An 18956-nucleotide genomic window follows, 5' to 3' on the forward strand; every position below is an offset into this window, starting at 1 on the left:
TTCCACTTCCAGGAAACCATGAGTGTTGTATAAAAAGACATATGTAACATATGTAGACAAGGATTCACTACAAGCACCTATACCAGCAAAAGAAAAACTTAAAACACTGATCATACTGATTACATAGCTATGGTACACAGAATACTATGAAGTTAGCAAGTAAACATGTAGAACACACACAGAAAAATGATCAATGTGAAGTCAAAAAGTAGGTGATGAAACAGTGCAATTTCATTAGATCTGTGTTATGTAGTATCAAATTTATATCTGTTCGTGTCAGCAGCCACCTACCTCCATGGTCTGGTACTCAATCTTTTCTTTCCCTGTTATTAATTTACCCATAAGATCTTACATCCAGTGCCCCTTATACAATAAGTAGTTTCTCTTTTACGTGGGGAGAAATTCAAATGTTCTGGTATTCCCTCTAACCAACGTTCCTATTTTTTTCTCCTTTTACTATAAGGTTTTTAAATAAGCTATCTATACACACTGCTTCTAAAATAATTATGTAATCTGGCCAGGTACAGTTGCTTATACCCTTTATCCCAGCACTTTGGGAGGCTGAGGTGGGCAGGTCACCTGAGGTCAGGAGTTTGAGACCAGCCTGACCAACATGGAGAAACCCCGTCTCTACTAAAAACAAAAATGAGCTGGGCATGATGATGCATGCCTGTAATCCCAGCTACTCAGGAGGCTGAGGCAGGAGAATCTCTTGAACCCAGGAGGCAGAGGTTGCAGTAAGCCGAGATTGTGCCACTGCACTCCAGCCTGGGTGACAGAGCAAGACTCCATCTCAAAATACATACACATATACATAATGTATAATTTACAAAATGCTTTCAAGACAGGCATTAACTCATTTAATTCTCAAAGCCCAAACATTTTAATGTACTTTTTTGAAGTGAGAAAAGATCAGAGGTTGGTTCTTCCATGGCTTCATTAACTAGTGACTCAGAGTAAACTTCAGGGAGATGCTCTTCGTTCTACCAGTCTACTCCTGCTTTACAACCTATGCTCTCAGTGTCGAATGCTTTGTTTTACAAAGAATATAACCTAATGTCTGCATTTCAGCTCTGCTAAACCAAAAATTCTAACCCAAGATAATAGGCACATCTTAACTGTGCTAAATTTTTAAAGAAATCAGAAATTAACTGATGAATTCTGGTGATATTTTATTTAGAAGAAGATAAATCACTGATTTTAAGATTTTTTCTTTTAAATGCCACACTAATTAAACATAAGTAGTACTGGATAATAAAAGTATTTACACATTGAATACAAAATAAACATAAAATAACTGAAAACAAATCAGGTTTTCATTGACTTATTTTGTTTTCCTTCTGTCCATCCTCTGTTTCATTTTTCTTTGCCTTTTGTAAATCCGTTTCTTTCGTGCTTTCAAATCAACTTTTGGCTCTGGCTTTACCCACTGTATTTCTATTGGTTTCTCGTCGGCTGGCGTAACAAAAACATCTGCAGTGGGATCGTGTGGAAGAAGAGTCTTCAGTTCTTTCTTTCTCAGTTTCTGCACATCTTTCACTTGCTGTTTCTCTTTGTATTTTGCAGCTGTGATGGATCTTATGACACGCCGATGCTAGGAAAAAAAGATTAGATACTTTTGAATAAAAATAAACATTTTATATAAGGCAAAGACTTTCAGTTATGAACCTTACATCCCTCACCCAGTATCATAAAAAAGGGGGAGTAATTTGCAAGTCTCTAGGCAGCAAAAACCAAATTCAGTTTCACAGGTAATAAAACAGTAATAACTTCACAGAATCATTTTGGCAAAAGGGCTCTGGTACATTGAAGACTACTGAACACAACAGCTTACCATGTTTGGTGACTGGTAGTGAGGGTTTTCATATAAAGTTGGTCCTCCAAAACTTCCCTGGAAAATCTTTATGAGATTTAAGACAAAACGAGGTCCTATTTCTACAAGAGCAGCATCTTCTTCTATAATCTTTAATAAAAAGGAAACATTTCATTTTGGTTTGGATATATTATTCCTAAAAGGTATACTAGCTATAACCTCATTATAAATGTGCCTGAAAGAATTGATAATCCATAAAATCAAGGTGGGGTGAAACCTGGTAAATGCCAAATCATCAATATTTTCTGAAATCTATTAGTACTTACACGAAGTTGATATGGAAAAATCTTTGTGTGTGTATTCTTTTAAAATTGAGTAATTAGATTTTAGTTCACATCTTGCTTCTCACAATGCATATATTGTTAAAAAACTGTGGTTAAATAAAATTTTAAAATAGTAACCACTATTAACAAAATGTATTCAAGCACATTATGAGAGAACTCTTGAAACTTAAATCAATCCCTAAATTCATAAATCTCTTTCAAGTTAGATTAAAATTATATGTAGTCAAATTTATTTAATAGCTACTGATTATGGAATTAAAAAGCAACTTCTGAACAACAAATGTTTGTTATCTATTGGTTCAGGCATGTCTGCCCTCGGAGGTTAAAAGGATGTGTTCAACTCACATGCCGGGTATCCAATATAAAAGATGCAGAATAGAGCTCAGTTATGTCATATGCTGTCTAAAATTTTGTTCTTGCTGTTCCCTTCCACCTCTTCATCTTTCTACAGACTTATCCTGCCAAACTCCTGCTTCAAGATTTCTAGAATCACCTCTTCTCTTCTCCTGAATGAGTCACTGTATGACTCATCATGCAACAGTTCCCATTGAATGGCTTCTACAGCAATTACATTTTACTAGGTTTTAACCCTTGAGGTGATTTTTAAGCTTTTAGAGAGAAACTTCTATTTTATTGTATCCTTTACAGCACTTCGCACAAATTAGGAACCCAATAATCTCATGGATCTTCAAGCTATTCCCTTTCAATAAAGTGAAATATATAATGGTTGTTAGGAAATCCATACTCTATATCAACTAACAGTCATGAATAGGAGGAGGAAGAGGTCACTTAAGACACAAGACAGTTCAACTGCAAATATTGAATTAAAAAAAAAAGACTCAATACATAGTTACTTGCAGCAATCTCTGTAGGGAAAAGAAAGCTATTTAAAATAAAAGGATTATTTGCATTTTTTGTGTTTGTAAACCCTATATATCCTTATCTAAAAGTTTAATTAAAACTTGACCAGGCACAGTGGCTCACACCTGTAATCCTACCTACTCTAGATGCAGAGGAGGGATGATCACTTGAGGCCAGGAGGTTCAAGACCAACCTAGGCAACATAACAATACTCTGTCTCTTAAAAAAAAAAAAAAAAAAAAATTAACTCAATTTAAAAAAGTATAATTAAAAATTAAGTAAAGCTTACCTGAAAGTTCCGAAACCATATCCTATTATCCAAAATCGTGAAAGTAAACACATGGTCCACGAATGGTTGGCTTTTGGGATGATACCGTGGTGTACTAAAGATCTAGTTAAAAAACAAGTATATGTTAGTTTCTTATTCCAAAATATATCACATACATTTTGGATAGCTAAGAAAAAGTTCAAAGAAGATGCTCACTTATACCACTAAAGATACTTTTTAGAAAAGATACTTACCTGAATTAAGAGTTCTTTTAACAAAGCATAATGTGGTAATTCATCAAAAGCCTATAAAAGTAAAATAAACATATTATTTGACAACGGCAGAGTGCCTTGTTTAAAACTGTTTGCTCATTTGTTTCTATGTTAACTAAACTGAATTACACAACTATACAATCATGCCGGATAAGAAAATTAGACCTCATACACTGAGTGAGAAACTTACCGGGTCAAAAGACAAAAGGGGCCGAGAACCTTTCAAACAGTTTCCAGTCATCTTTAGTTCAGCAAGGGTATGAACTAAAAAAATTACAACAAAAACAAAAATAGTTATAACTTTTGCACAACTATTCCAAAAGATCATTTTCAATTTTCTCATCCAAAAAATTGTTTTGAGTCAACTTACTATTTTGAACAAGGAATTTAGCAGATGGTCCATGAGGTGAGTTTGAAAGCCTGAAAGATATGGAGGAAGCTTTTTCAACTAATTAGCGAATGTAGTCAATGCTTACTACCTATTCACCATTAAAAAAATACCAGAATATGCTTATAATATTCATATATTTAATTTTCTTTATCCACTAAAATGAGTTTAGCCAAAATCTTAATACATTCTCTTACCACATATAGAGATCCTGTTTTTTCTTAGCTTCAAAATAGATGCATTTATTACAGTTTTTCATTTCACAAACCTAAATGAAGCAAAGTATAGGAAAATTAAGTATATAATATAAATGAGAACTAAAGTAATTAGACGTGATTAATATCATCTAGATTCCCTCAAAAATATCTAACTAGGTTAACAGGCCTAAGCATTTATTTCTTCATAGAAGGAAGCTTTAAAGTTCCTCTGAGGTATTCTGCCCAAGGTGAACTAGATGCTCTGCCCATCTCTTGGGTGAAATATCTATCACATTTTTGGGCCTAGTATCTAAAATGGTCTCACTTCTGATTACTGGGAACCTCTTCTGCCCATAGTCCCATGTACAAACCATGAAGACTGAAAATAGTTGCCCTAGGGATAAGGCATACCACAATTAATCCTCTTATGCTAATCCTTCATAATCAATCTTCTTAGCCAATCTTATGAAAATCCAGATCCTTATAGAACTAAAAACATCATTTTTAATGATTATTTAGATTTTTAACTTTTTAGCTTTTTGATTTTAAGATCACAAAACTTAAGCTGTTCTTCATTTATACTACCATTTCTGGTGATTTGTTTCTATAAAATCACTAAGAGATTGGGTAAAAAGTCTATATAAAACCTATTTCAAATTAAACTTCAAGGTCCTGAAGGTTTACAAAGTCACAATTGAGAAAAATACAGAAACGTTACAGGAATGAAGTCTTTTACTGCTATAGTATTCATAAACTCTAAATAATATAATACTCATAAACTCCATATTTCAGACTTTAAACCTAACAACTTATGGCTGGACGAAGTGGCTCATGGCTGTACTCCCAGCACTTAGGGAGGCTGAGGCAGATGAACTAAGCTCAGGAGCTGGAGACCAGCCTGGGCAATAGAGCAAAGCCCTGTCTCTACTAAAAATACAAGAAATTAACTGGGCATAGTGGCATGTGCCTGTAGTCCCATCTACTAGGGAGCCTAAGTCAGGAGAATTACTTGAACCTGGGAGGCAGAGGTTGCAGTGAGCTGACATCACACCACTTCACACCAGCCTGGGCAGGAGAGCGACACTTTGTCTCCAAAATATTTAAAACAAACAAATAAACCCTAACAACTTAAAAAAGAATCTTAGGTCCAATGCTTTTGTTTCTTACTGGTCTTAAATAAACACAAAAATGGGAAGTTTGTGCCACTTCTGGGCCTTTGTAGTTGCCATTTTCTCTATATTAAGTTAAACATCATCCCTTAGAAAATGTTTTTCTGGTCTAGCCTGAGCTGTCGAAAACCTATAACCTCCTTTATTTCTCCTACCTTTAATTGAAATTATAAACCTTGTTTATGGCCTGTCTCCATTTAAATGTAAGTTCCATAAGGACAGGAACATTGCTCTGTTAAGCAGTTTCTACAGCACATGGAATAGTGTGGGATTACAGCAGAGATTCTAAAGTTTGTACTCTAAAGAAGGCTTTCTAATAGTGAAAAAACTATCTTAATTCTTCTAAGTTTTGAACATTTTGCTTTAAAATGTAAATTTATGTGCTGTGCTTCTAGAGCTTAAAAAAAAATACATGAGTGTAGTATGTTAAAAAATACTTCAAAAATGTAACCTATTCCTAGTTTGTAATGGCTTAAGTGCCAATTCCACATGAATCACTTTTAATACTAGCAAAATGTGTTTTCCCATGTGGGTTTTCATATTTATATGTTTAATGGACTTTTAATTTTACTTTATATATGTCAACTGATAATTTTTTGAGTATCTACTTGGGATTTGGCATAATACTAGACACTACGGGATTAGGAAATGGGATACAATCATTGTCCTGAGGAAATTCAATATGCTTGTTCAAACAAGACAAACAGAAATGTGTGAAGAACTGTGAGATATAAAAATTTGAAAGACCCAGTTATTGAAGAGATAATAAAATGTGTCTGAAGAGCTTTTACAAAACAATTTTTAAAGTCACTGCATGACTTATTTTTGAAATAAGCAATTGTTAGTGTTTCTAAAATATTTTATTGCAATTACTTTCCAAAATTACCTCGTTAATCACAAATAGCTTATCCTTACGATCCATTTTAGTATCTAGAAAAAAAGAAAAAGCAAGTAAATTAAAGGTGATTTCAAAGTTACTTCAATCAAACCACATATGCTATCTAGAAATTGTTTTTACACTCTTCAGTTTAAAGGAGATTTTTATTATTAATTTTCAAAACAAGACCTGAAAACAATCACTTAAAAAATCTTAATTCTGGCCGGGCGCCTGTAATCCCAGCACTTTGGGAGCCCGAGGCAGGTGGATCATGAGGTCAAGAGATTGAGACCATCCTGGTCAACATGGTGAAACCCTGTCTCTACTAAAAATACAAAAAAATTAGCTGGGCATGGTGGCGCACGCCTGTAATCCCAGCTACTCGCGAAGCTGAGGCATGAGAATTGCCTGAACCCAGGAGGCAGAGGTTGCGATGAGCCGAGATCGTGCCACTGCACTCCAGCCTGGGTTAACAAGAGCAAAACTCCGTCTCAAAAATAAATAAATAAATAAAATAAAAATTAAAAATAAAAAATCTTAATTCTTTGTCACTGTAAAGAAAATAAGTAAAAAATAGTCTGCAAGAATTATAAATTACAGTTTAAGCAGTGTTTCTCAGTCTTTAGGTATTCTAGGAAACCTTTTCAAAAATGGAAAAATTCTCACAAACCAAAGACTATGTTAAAGGAAACCAGTTTCAGTGAAAATATCTTTCACTTTTTAATCATAGGTATCAAAGAAGACAGACTGTCCTCGTAACAAACCTGCACAGATACTCCCCGATTTTAAAAATTAAAAAACAAAAAACAAAAAACCCAAAGCACCTCTCAACATAAGCACAACAGCCATATGATGGCGCTGCCACTCCACTGTTATAAACTTTTTATTTTTTTTTTTTAAGACAGGGTCTTGCTCATCGCCCATGCTGAAGTGTTGTGGCACAATCATGGCCCATGGCAGCCATGACCTCCTGATTCCAGTAATCCTCCAGCTTTAGACTCCTGTATAGCTGGGACTGCATGTGGGTGGCCCCCACACCTGGCTACTTTACTTTTTTCATTTTTTTATTTTGTAGATACAGGGTTTTACCATGTTGCCCAGGATGGTCTGGAATCCTGAACTTAAGTGTTCCACCCACCTCGGCCTCCAAAATGCTGGGATTACAGGCAATGAGTCACCATGCCTGGCCATACTGTTTGTGCCTATAAAATAACCCATTGCTTAAAAATAAATAAATAACTTGGCATTTAGAAATAGGCTCTGACTTAAAAGATGCTTCAAATTCTATCCCACGTCCATTTCTCAATAAAAATAGTTTAAAAAAAAAAAAGCTTAAAAAGTAACACATTGTAGTCCTGAATCATTTAGGACAAACAATCCCACCTATGTCATGACCTTTAGGAGCATTACAATAAAGGCATTCCTGGACCTTCAAGAAATATTTCAATAATATCAGGATATCTGTTTGAAAAAGTAAAGAAACTACCTAATGAAGTCTAAAGAATTTCTAATAAAATGTTAACTGGAAAAATTGTGGCACTTGAAAGGATAAAAGGTATTGTGTTTTTTTCCTGAAAAGACTGAACAAATGAAGAATATATAAAATAAGTATCAACATATAAATAGGTGAGTTTATAGATAGAAATTTCTAAAGTATATGATATAAAGGTACCTGCTTTAGAATGAGGCATCAACCTTCTCAAGTCCTGCATTAAATGTCTTGTTCTGAAATTTATCCCTCTGGAAGAAAAGATGAGAATCCGTTCCTTATTTTTCCATTTGCCCTAAAGAAAGAGAAAATGTTAAAAGATTTTAAAATCTCATACTGAACTGACCTTATTTTTGAGAGAGGGTCTCATGCAGTTGCCCAGGCTGAAATGCAGAGATGCAGGCTAACAGCTCACTGCAGTTTCACGTTCCTGGGCTCAAGTTATCCTCCTACCTCAGCATCCGCAGTAGCTGCAGATTACAGGTATGTCACATCATGCCCAGCTAATTTAATTTTTTTGTAAAGACGGGGGTCTCCCTGTGTTGCCCAGTCTGGTTCCCAACTCCTGGGCTCAAGCAGCTTGGCCTCCAAAGTGCTGGAATTATAGGTGAGAGCCACCACACCTGGCCCTGTTTGTTTTTCAAGAGCTTCCAGGTAGCAAGTCAAACCATGCTGACTCCTTTAATCCATCTCTCAGCAACATTCACTGACCACATCTGCCACCCAGAAATGCCCTCCTTGGTTTCTTTCTTCTTTTTCATCTTCGATTTCTCCAATTCCTCTTCCTAACCCTTAAAGTTCTTGCTTAGCCCTCTCTTTTCTGTGCTCTCTATGCCAGGTCTCATAATAACTTCCCACAACTTTAATTTTTGTCCACTCTACAGAAGGGAACTCTCTCTAGCCCTAATAATCCAAGTATTTCATTAACACCTCAAACTCAACTCTACAATACTAAACATTTTCTTAGACCTCTTAAATCTGGTGCATTTCCTTGCTATTTCATTTTCTTTCTTTTCCTTTTTTTTTTTTTTTTTTTTTGGATGCTGTCACTTCAGTCCCTCAAGGTTTGAATCTTCGATTTGCCCTGTTTCTCCCATCTCATCATAAGCACTATAAAATGCTATCAATTTCTCTTTTCAACAATTCTTAATCCTTTCTTATTCACACTGCACTTATTTAGTGCCTTATATGAACCACAAAACTCCTCAATGACTAACCATCCCAGACATGAGCTTCTCCAACAGATATGGTTGAGTAGCTTTTTCAACAGCTTACTTTTTAAATACTTCAATCACATCCTTACTTCCCAGAGTTTTCTAAACAAAATCTGAATGACATAGCTTTGACACTGAATTGGAAAATAAATTTTCATTTTTACATCATTACTGCCCCAAATCAAGCCTAATGCAATCCAATCTGGTTCTATTTTTTACATTTTTCAGCATTTCCCTACCTCAAAGTCTTTCATCAGTTCTTTTTTCTCTCCCTTGGAGTGTTCCCTCTCGTTTTTGAATGCCAAAATTCTCCGGTTCCTCTGATATGCAGCTTAAAGGTTAAATCTAAATCCTTCCAGATTCTTTATCTTATTATACTAGGGTAAAAGTAATCTCAATCTCCTGCATTTCCACAGAATGTATTAAAGTATGGCTCAGATTATAGAAACTAACGCCTTGAGCGAAGAGAGCACTAACATTTATTGAAAGTGTACAAGTCCAGCTTATTTTTCATAAAAAGTAAGTATTCCCTCCCCCCACCCTCCCACTCCCACTCCCACCTAATCTGCAGGTCAGAAAAGAGCACAGAATGTTGCTGTTAATAACGATCCTAGAATTTACACTTACTTTCTTTTTTTTTTTTGAGATGGAGTTTCGCTCGTTACCCAGGCTGGAGTGCAATGGCGCCATCTCGCCTCACCACAACCTCCGCCTCCTGGGTTCAGGCAATTCTCCTGCCTCAGCCTCCTGAGTAGCTGGGATTACAGGCACGCGCCACCGTGCCCAGCTAATTTTTTTGTATTTTTAGTAGAGACGGGGTTTCACCATGTTGACCAGGATGGTCTCGATCACTTGACCTCGTGATCCACCCGCCTCGGCCTCCCAAAGTGCTGGGATTACAGGCGTGAGCCACCGCGCCCGGCCCCCACACTTATCATTCCTCAGAGCTCACTCACCATCACACCACATGGAGTCATTTACTTATCACCTACTCCGTACTAGAGTGTACTATGCTAAGTGCAGAGGACAGAGAAATTAATGTCAAAGATAATCCTTGTCTCCACAGTATACTGTGTAGCTTAAGAATAGTTCTTAGTTGAATGAAAGTTAACTGAAACAACTTGCGTGCACTTCTTTCGAATAAAAACCACCAACTTCTCTGACTTAAGTTTCCTCCTGAACTCCAACATTTCAGGAGGAAGAGGTCACATTCTAGTCACCTTTGCAATCTTTGCCAAAGGAAGCTTAACTTGGAACAATGCGTGGCACATTCAATGTCTGTTCAATACAGGTAAAGCTCAAAGTATCTGGACTATCTTTCATTATCCCTTGAGTTAAAGACCTAGTTAACAACTCACAGTCCCAAGGCCAACAACTTTTTAAAGGCTCACCTAACAAGCTTCAGGATCCCTGCCTGACAGCAGCTGACTTCGGCCGTATATAGGAATACTAATCACTGGAAGAAATACTCAAAAGCGAGAAATAACCAAGGAAAAGCACCACCCTCCAAAAATAATTGAACAACTAGGAAGACAACGCTGGATCTGAGCACCCTGTCAGTCGCTTCCCCGTGGGCCGGCTAAAGGTTCTAAAACCCGCTGCCCCCAGGAGGGCGGCCAAGTGCACAAGAATTAGCTATAAACTCCGTGTCCAGTATGGCCGGGAGAACTGCTAAAACCGACCTACGGTCAACACCCGAGCTATTCTAAAATTAGTAGAGCTGTAGTCAGAACCCCCAAGAAAAGGCGCACAGAGCCGCGGCTGTTGGTGTAACCCTTCTACCTTGCAAACGGGGCCTGGGATCCGGTTTCTCTCTTCTTCCTCCACCTCCTCTGCAGTAGCTCGAGGCTTAGCTGGCGGTTCGGCATCTTTCTCGTTTCTTTTCGGTTTCTTCGCCTGAACTGCCAAGCCTCCACGCCGTTTCCTCTTGGTTGCCGCCATCTTGTCTCGCCGCCTGCGCTCTTTGGCCTTCTTTCCGGTGTTGCCGCTCGCACCCTTTTCCGATCTCTATGGTTCGGCGGCTCTAAGCGCTCGGTTCAGCGGTCGTCCTCCAGCTCGGTGGTGCCTGCCTGCTTCCGGTCTTGGAGGCGCTGCACGCTTGGCTCTCTAGGATTCGTTCCGCTCCATGGTGACGGTGGCCGAGGTGGAGGGCCGAGCTGAAAAGTGTCGGGACCCGCTTCCCTTCTTCCGCGGTTTTTCGGAGCCGCCTTGCTACTCCTCAGGGACTTTGCCGGGAAGGGCTCTCGGGCGTCCAGACCCCACTGCAAAGGTAGGGTGTCAGCACTCGAGGACTGAGAGTAGTAAGTGATGCTGTCCAGCGGGCGAGCTGGTGAATGGGCTTGTCTGGGACCCTTGGGGGATCTTCTGGGCACTCCGAGCCCGCCCCCCCCCCCCCCATCGCCTGTTGCGTTGGAGGCGAGGCTTGCGGCGCGGGCGACACAAAACCGACTCCGTAGGGATTCGTAGCTCCTGTTTGGCCGGGATAAGCTGGCCCCAAGCGGAGATACCGTGTCAGTTGCGTGTCTTCATTCTTCACAACTTTTCACGTTATTGTCCCCTTACGGAGATGAGGAAACCGTAGCTTAGAAAATTTTCTCCCAGAGTTACAAAGACAGTTAAGTGGCATCGGTGGGGTTCGGCCTGGTCAGCCAAGTTCAGCTGCCCAATCCCCTTCCATTTCTCAGCGCAGGTGGAGCTCGCCAGACCTCGCCAGCACTGATGGGAGTTTTATTGTCCAATCCCTTCAGGTATTTCGCGATCCGCGGGAGCAGGTGTTGGCCCCAGAAGCATCCCTCGGGGCCGAATGTGCAGCGGACAATGCCCCTTCTGACCCAACAGATCCAAGACGATGATGATCAGTACAGCCTCGTGGCCAGCCTTGACAACGTTAGGAATCTCTCCACTATCTTGAAAGCTATTCATTTCCGAGAACATGCCACATGTTTTGCAACTAAAAATGGAATCAAAGTAACTGTGGAAAATGCAAAGTGTGTGCAGGCAAATGCTTTTATTCAGGTATGGAAATATGTGCCTTTAAGCCTGTGCCATAGATATTCTAAATGCAGTTTAATGAAATCTGAAGGTTTTAGTAGACAATAAATGACTTTATAGTCAATAGTCCTGAATAAATAGTATATGAATAAATAGCTGTATAGTCTTAAGTCAGAGAACAAAACGCCTTTACTTGAGTTTTTTTTTCTCTCCTGGTAACAAATTTTTTTTCCCATCTTGTTTTACAGAGATAATGGTTAGTAATGACTAAAAAGCTAGACTATTAGCTAGGCACTCCTCTTAGTATTTAACTTACTTAATCTTAACAGTAGTCCTGTAAGGTAGGTTCTGTTATTATTTCCATTTTGTATATGTAGAAACGAGGCACAATTTAAGTGATTTGCCAGCAGCCCCACAGCTGTTAAGTGGCTGAATTGGGATAAGAACCCTGAACATTTGTTTCCAGAATATATGCTCTTTACCACTGCGATACTACCACCTTGCTATTACTAAAGAGTATTTTTTCCTTTACTGGTTGTAGTAGAATTTTTATTCTTCCAGAGTAATATTTGTATGGTTAAGATAGGATTGCAAATTCAACTAAGCGTTTTTTAACACCTAAGTGCACAGCATGACGTCAGGGATAGAAAGGTAAATAAGACATGGTTCTTGCCCTCATGCAGGACATGGTATAGTGGTTCACACCTGTATTCCCAGCTGCTCAGAAGGCTGAGGCAGAGATGGGAAGATTGCTCCAGCCTGGTCAACCATAGTGAGACCCCCATATCAATAAAAAATAATAATAAAAGTTGAAACTAGGCCGGACACGGTGGCTCACGCCTGTAATCCCAGCACTTTGGGAGGCCGAGGCGGGTGGATCACAAGGTCAAGAGATCGAGACTATCCTGGTCAACATGGTGAAACCCCGTCTCTACTAAAAATACAAAAAATTAGCTGGGCACGGTGGCGCGTGCCTGTAATCCCAGCTACTCAGGAGGCTGAGGCAGGAGAATTGCCTGAACCCAGGAGGCGGAGGTTGTGGTGAGGCGAGATGGCGCCATTGCACTCCAGCCTGGGTAACGAGCAAAACTCTGTCTCAAAAAAAAAAAAGTTGAAACTAATATTGTTCATGCGTTACCAAGTCGTTTGTGTATTTTCCAAGTGACCTAAGCAGTAGTGATAGGCACAAAAATGAGACAAGGGGTAGTCACAGAGGGATAGTTTTAGATCCAGGAATGGAGATAAGGATGCTTCACAAGGATGTCTCTAGGATGTTTTGATTGCTAATGAGAAATTATTCTCGTGGGATTAGCACAGTATTGTATTTTTTAAACATATAAAGTGAAATCTAGGACCTTATGTATTAGTTTTCATTCTTTTGTGTAACCATTTTCATTTTTACTTTTTTCATAGGCTGGAATATTTCAGGAGTTTAAAGTTCAGGAAGAATCTGTTACGTTTCGAATTAATTTAACTGTCCTTTTAGACTGTTTATCTATTTTTGGATCAAGTCCTATGCCAGGTAAACTATTATCAGTAGAAGGACATAAAAGTGTTATATACAATGGACAGAAAAATTCAGGAATTTATTTGGAATATAAACATTTGTTCAGAAAGTTATTGCCAATTCATTTTTCATTGGCCACAGTCATGGGTTCTAACTTTTCCCAATGTTAATTGCAAGTGTGTTTATAGTTCTTTCCTTTGTAAAAGTATTAACATTTGTCTTTTTTTAATTTACAAGGCTTTGAGGGAATTTAAATCTGAACTGGCCAAAAGAATGCTTTGGGCATGTCTTAAATATCTTTAACATTGTGAAACGTAATTGCTTCTTTTCCCTAACTTGTCCAGAATTACTCAGCTAGTTAGTGGCAGGGAAAAACAGAAGCCGGTTCTACTGACTCCTAGTTTGTACTGTGTTCAAAATTTGTTTCTTTCAAGCCATATTTTATAAGTTATGTCTATTTTGCCAAATGATTTTTTTAAACATATTTTTTCTTAAGGGAATTATTTTTAAGAATGGTGAAATTTAGTTGCTGTGGGTCTAAAACTGTCAGGAATCCCCAGAAGAATGATTTTATTTCATAGGAAAGCAACCTGGAGATTAGGAAAAATTCAATATAGTTCTCCAATATAGTTCTCCAGAAAAATGTATTTTAATTTTCTACTGACAATTCCACTGTTATTAACTAACTATACATTTTCTAATACCGTGTTCTCCAGCTGGTTTTTCATGAAAGAATCTGTCATCTTCCATTCCTCACTGTGGCTCTCCATGCAGTAAGGAGGAATTTGAATATCCTATCACATTCCTCCTTCCCCTAATGGTTTGCAGTGTTAGAATTTACACCACTATTAACAACCCTCTTTTTGTCTCAATTTAATTTTGAAATTTGAAAAAATATAAAGAATATCTGAGTTGGAAAAGTTGGAAGGATCCTTATAAGAGTGAATACACTGACATTACAGTACACATAGCAGTCCACTGTTACACACATTGAACCTTCAAGAAATAGCATACTGTGTTCTGCGGCAATTTGGTTACTTGCTGTGTTGATCCATGTAGATTCTCTATCCTGAAATTTATGTATATAAAATCAAGCTATTTCTGAGGTATTTATGACAACCTGAAAATGATACCAGAGAGTTACGTTACATTTTGTTCTGGTTCCCAATTTTCTTGTATGTTTGGAATTGTCTACATACAACTGTCATCAGGGAAGATATAATCCCTTTTTATGAGGAGATACGTATATGCGAGAAATTTGGTGGAATGAATTATTCTTGAGAAATTTTATATCATTTTGAGGAGAAGCTGAACCCAGAGCTATAAAGCTAAGGCCAAGTATGATTTCTTTCCATTGCAGGGACTTTAACTGCTCTTCGGATGTGTTACCAAGGTGATGGTTACCCTTTGATGCTGTTCCTAGAAGAAGGAGGGGTGGTAACAGTCTGCAAAATCAATACGCAGGAACCTGAGGAGACCCTGGACTTTGACTTCTGCAGCACCAATGTTATTAATAAAATTATTCTGCAGTCAGAGGGACTCCGTGAAGCATTTTCTGAATTGGATATGACGAGTGAAGTCTTACAGATTACGATGTCTCCTGACAAGCCTTATTTCAGGTACTTGAGAGCGGTGGAGTTATAGTTCATGTGGTCTGTACTCTGTCTTCCCTCTAGACATTTGCTTAGGATGCAGAATTTTTATTATCCACATTTTTAGAGCTTTCACAACTTTAAATAGCTTGTACTCTTACTCATAATTTTATGGATCAAGAAACTTAAGACCCAGAAAGATTAACTCACTATTTCATATTTAGATGGTGTTGGCATGTAGATGAGAAGCCCGGTCCCCTAATTTCTAAACTAGTAATGTTTTCATACTACTTACTGTCATGTATCAGGTTACATCATGAGGAAAATTGGGTTTAAGTGTTTGGAAAGGGTATTTGTATTATATGGTATCTTTTTCAAGTTAGTTCAGGATGCAGAACATGTTTTCTACATGTGGTTCATTCATTCACTAAGGTATCTGTTGATCACCTACCATGTGCTTATTCATCTTATTGACCATTGTAGGAATAACAACTTAAAATTAAGGTGAAGCCAAGATATGTGAAACAGCAAACCATTAAGTACGAAGATAGCACACAGAGATCCCTGGGAAACACTGAATAAAGATTTAGGGAGGATAGCTCGATGCTCACTTCCAAAGAGAGGGCAGTTTTCAGCAGGAAGACAATGTCAAAAAAGCTGCTCCTTATTCTTTCACACAAGTCTCTTTCCAGGATTAGTCTCAGTTTAGAAATTCTAGCAAGAGGATCTAAATATTCTCTTTTGAAAAATTTCAGAATATTAAATAAAGGCACTAAATACATATGGAATAAAAGGTATAAGGTATTCTTTTTGTAACTGCTTTAGAAAAATTACAGACCCAGCTGGGTGCAGTGGGTCACACCTGTAATCCCAGCACTTTGGGAGGCCGAGGTGGGTGGATCACTTGAGGTCAGGAGTTCAAGACCAGCCTGGCCAACATGGTGAGACCCTGTCTAATTAGCTGAGTGTGGTGGCAGGTGCCTGTAATTCCAGCTACTCAGGAGGCTGAAGTGGGGAGAATCACTTGAACCCAGGAGACGAAGGTTGCAGTGAGCCAAAATTGCACCACTGCACTCCAGCCTAAGTGACAGAGCAAGACTCTCAAAAAAAAAAAGAAAAAGAATTACAGGTCCTTCTCATGACTTTGGGCAGTTAAAAATTTGGATCACGGTCTGACAAAGTATTAACCAAAATGGAAATTGGAAACCCTACTTTAGCTGTGGAATGAAGTGAAAAATTCAGGTACTTAAACAATATTTCAGAGGATCTCCTTCTCAGTGATCTCTCAGCCTGGGTAACTAGGTGGATCATGGTATCTTTCATCTCCAAGTTAGGAAACAATTTGGTGGTAGGGAGGTTGGAGTTGAAATGTTTTTTCTGGATATGTTAAATTTTAAGTACCTGTGACACTAGGGAATAGCTGGATATGTGGTTATGGTGCTCAGGAGATCCATCTAGACTGGGAATTTAGATTTGGGAACCATCATAATGGCTGGGCATAGATGAGGCGGGTCAGAGAGAGCGATTATATTAGAAAGAAAAGATGAACCCGGGGAAAAACAGCACCTGGAAGATGGACGGTAGAAATGGAGCTTAGGGAAAACCAACACCTGGGTCATATCATTATGCTCATGCAACACTTAGCAACTGCAGGAAATACTCCAGTCTAGCAGATGAAATCAGCACATTAACATTTATAAGTTGTTTACACATAACGTCTGCTATTACCTAGTGAGGAAAACCATGAAATAACCTTAGGAGCAATCTAAGATACAGAAAAGCTGTAATTGCTTGGTATAGGATTGGGAACAGAACCTGAGGTTTGCAGTTAACTTAGATCAAGGTCTTCCATCAGTCCTCTATTCTCTCTCCTGTTATATATTTCTGACTTAAGGATGAGGAAAATCTACTTCCAGAATAGGATTAGGGTAATGAAATTAAAGCTGTGCCCTGCCCTTTTCCTTTTACAATTAATTTTCTTCAAAGCTGTTGATTAGTTGCTAGTTGCCCTGAACTCCCACAGCATCCTGTGGGAGCTTTATTATGGTACTTGTTATCCTGTATTGTAACTATTTGTGTACATGTCTGTTTCACCCACTAGTATGGATTTCTTAAGGAAGTGTTTAGTTTATTTGGATCTTAATGTGGTTTATTTCTGGACCAATGAATAAATGAAGTAATCATTTTCTATAGGTTATCTACTTTTGGAAATGCAGGAAGTTCCCACCTTGACTATCCCAAAGATTCTGATTTGATGGAAGCATTTCATTGTAATCAGACCCAAGTCAACAGGTCAGTCCTTAATATAGAGGTTGCCATTGGTGATAAAGATAAGGCTAAATACCAGATTTCTGTTAAATAAAAACACTTTCAGCTGGGCACAGTGGCTCACACCTTTAATCCTAGCACTTTGGGAGGCCAAGGGGGGACGGATCACCTGAGGTCAGGAGTTCAAGACCAACCTGACCAATAATATGGTGAAACCCTGTCTCTACTAAAAATACAGAAATTAGCTGGGCATGGTGGCATACACCTGTAGTCCCACCTACTCGGGAGGCTGAGACAGGAGACTTGCTTGAACCCAGGAGGTAGGGGTTGCAATGAGCTGAGATCGTATGGGCAACAGAGTGAGACTCCATTTCAAAAAAGAAAAAACCCCCACTTTGTCTGTTAATAAAAATACACAGCATTTTATAAACATGAACAGTAGAGTGCTGGACTTACTAGGGGATGTAGGATGCTAACAGTGGATGAATTTTAAAAAAAGAAAATATTAGCAAATTGCATAAGTACTTGATTTTATTCTTAGATTTGCTGCTTTTTGTCCTTTACTTGGAACTCTGAGCAATGTTAACTGTGTTGATATAACAGCTTTTTATTTATTCTTCTACAGATACAAGATTTCCTTACTGAAACCCTCTACAAAGGCATTAGTCCTATCTTGTAAAGTATCTATTCGGACAGATAACAGAGGCTTCCTTTCATTGCAGTATATGATTAGAAATGAAGACGGACAAATATGTTTTGTAGAATATTACTGCTGCCCTGATGAAGAAGTTCCTGAATCTGAATCTTCAATATGACAATTCATGATATTTATGTGTACATAAATGAAGTTCTTATTCTGAGTACAATACTCTATAATTTCATATTGGATTTTCTGTAGAGAATAAGCATGGGGAAGAAAGGAGCAAGGTTGTGTACCCCAATCGTTACTATGTGTTTTGTAAATACAGTTTGTAGAGGGCGTGTAAATAAATGTTTTTATATAGTCGTAGATTATTCAGGACTGTCCTGTAGTTCTTTCTGGACTCATGAGAATAATTGTGAGCCATGAGAAATAACGTTTTATTTCATTAGAACTTTCCAGGAATCTAAAGACTGAAAGTTTGATGCAGCTACTTAAAATATTCTTTTTATTTATTTACCGTTAGAATAAGGAAAGACATATGGGCGTTGCCTCTTAGTTTGACTTCTAGAGACTAGATCTTAAAGCAGTGGTTCTCAAAAGTGTTGTGCCCGCTCCAACATCAGAACTGCCTGCAAACTTGTAGCAAACTCTGGGGAGGAAGCCAGCATTCTGTATTTTAACTGGCTTCCCTCAGGAGATTCTGATAAATGCTAAATTTTGGGAACCACTGTTTTAAAGGAAACTTTAAAAAAAAAAAGAAGTTTAATTGTATTGAGGTGATTGTTTTTACATGTCATTTCCTTGCAAATGTTCTGAAGTTGAAGCATCACCAAAGAAGTCTGAAAAATTCTTTGTGATTCATTTTTATAGTATACTTTTGAAGAGATCTGTGAATGGGATATAAAACAATTTTCAGAGTTACAGGTTTTCTTCTTCTTCTCAAAACTGTTCACTGCAGTAAGTAACTGCAGTAAGTACTTATTAGATGCTTTGCATTTGCCTCTGAGTTTCTTGACAAATTGAGGTGTAAAAAAACAGTTATAGGGGATTTTGTACTTTCCTG

The 18956-nt window shown here is 38.1% G+C and overlaps 2 protein-coding genes across 4 annotated transcripts; one reads left to right on the forward strand and one right to left on the reverse strand.

The window, feature by feature from the left end:
* Positions 1 to 1155: 1155 nt before the first annotated feature.
* Positions 1156 to 10857, reverse strand: BRIX1 (biogenesis of ribosomes BRX1). The gene is made up of 10 exons (XM_002745071.7): positions 10675 to 10857; positions 7862 to 7973; positions 6199 to 6242; positions 4144 to 4214; positions 3929 to 3978; positions 3749 to 3822; positions 3541 to 3591; positions 3308 to 3409; positions 1835 to 1963; positions 1156 to 1594 (listed from the first exon to the last, which is right to left on the reverse strand). The coding sequence occupies exons 1-10, from the start codon at positions 10831 to 10833 to the stop codon at positions 1325 to 1327; spliced, it is 1062 nt and encodes a 353-aa protein (XP_002745117.1). The 5' UTR covers positions 10834 to 10857; the 3' UTR covers positions 1156 to 1324.
* A 143-nt stretch (positions 10858 to 11000) lies between these two features.
* RAD1 (RAD1 checkpoint DNA exonuclease) lies at positions 11001 to 18264 on the forward strand. 3 transcript variants are annotated; one of them, XM_078365613.1, is made up of 6 exons: positions 11001 to 11161; positions 11640 to 11907; positions 13297 to 13405; positions 14751 to 15009; positions 17176 to 17274; positions 17876 to 18264. In XM_078365613.1, the coding sequence occupies exons 2-6, from the start codon at positions 11710 to 11712 to the stop codon at positions 18063 to 18065; spliced, it is 855 nt and encodes a 284-aa protein (XP_078221739.1). In that variant the 5' UTR covers positions 11001 to 11161; positions 11640 to 11709; the 3' UTR covers positions 18066 to 18264. The 3 variants fall into 3 exon arrangements, with proteins under 3 accessions (XP_078221739.1, XP_078221740.1, XP_078221741.1); XM_078365614.1 differs by lacking the exon at positions 11001 to 11161 and adding an exon at positions 11296 to 11506; XM_078365615.1 differs by lacking the exon at positions 11001 to 11161 and adding an exon at positions 11296 to 11402.
* The last annotated feature ends 692 nt before the right edge of the window (positions 18265 to 18956 follow it).

This window comes from Callithrix jacchus, chromosome 2 (assembly GCF_049354715.1).
Source record: "Callithrix jacchus isolate 240 chromosome 2, calJac240_pri, whole genome shotgun sequence".
Taxonomy (NCBI): domain Eukaryota; kingdom Metazoa; phylum Chordata; class Mammalia; order Primates; family Cebidae; genus Callithrix; species Callithrix jacchus.

Bases quoted from the DNA above. Each gene is read 5' to 3' on its own strand.
- BRIX1 (XM_002745071.7), bottom strand. From the start codon at position 10,833: ATGGCGGCAACCAAGAGGAAACGGCGTGGAGGCTTGGCAGTTCAGGCG. The intron at 4,215-6,198 runs GTAATTTTGGAA...TGCTTCATTTAG, and splicing joins AGCTATTTGTGATTAACGAG to GTTTGTGAAATGAAAAACTG. The intron at 3,592-3,748 runs GTAAGTTTCTCA...TTACTTTTATAG, and splicing joins CCCTTTTGTCTTTTGACCCG to GCTTTTGATGAATTACCACA.
- RAD1 (XM_078365613.1), top strand. From the start codon at position 11,710: ATGCCCCTTCTGACCCAACAGATCCAAGACGATGATGATCAGTACAGC. The intron at 11,908-13,296 runs GTATGGAAATAT...CTTTTTTCATAG, and splicing joins AGGCAAATGCTTTTATTCAG to GCTGGAATATTTCAGGAGTT. The intron at 17,275-17,875 runs GTCAGTCCTTAA...ATTCTTCTACAG, and splicing joins AATCAGACCCAAGTCAACAG to ATACAAGATTTCCTTACTGA.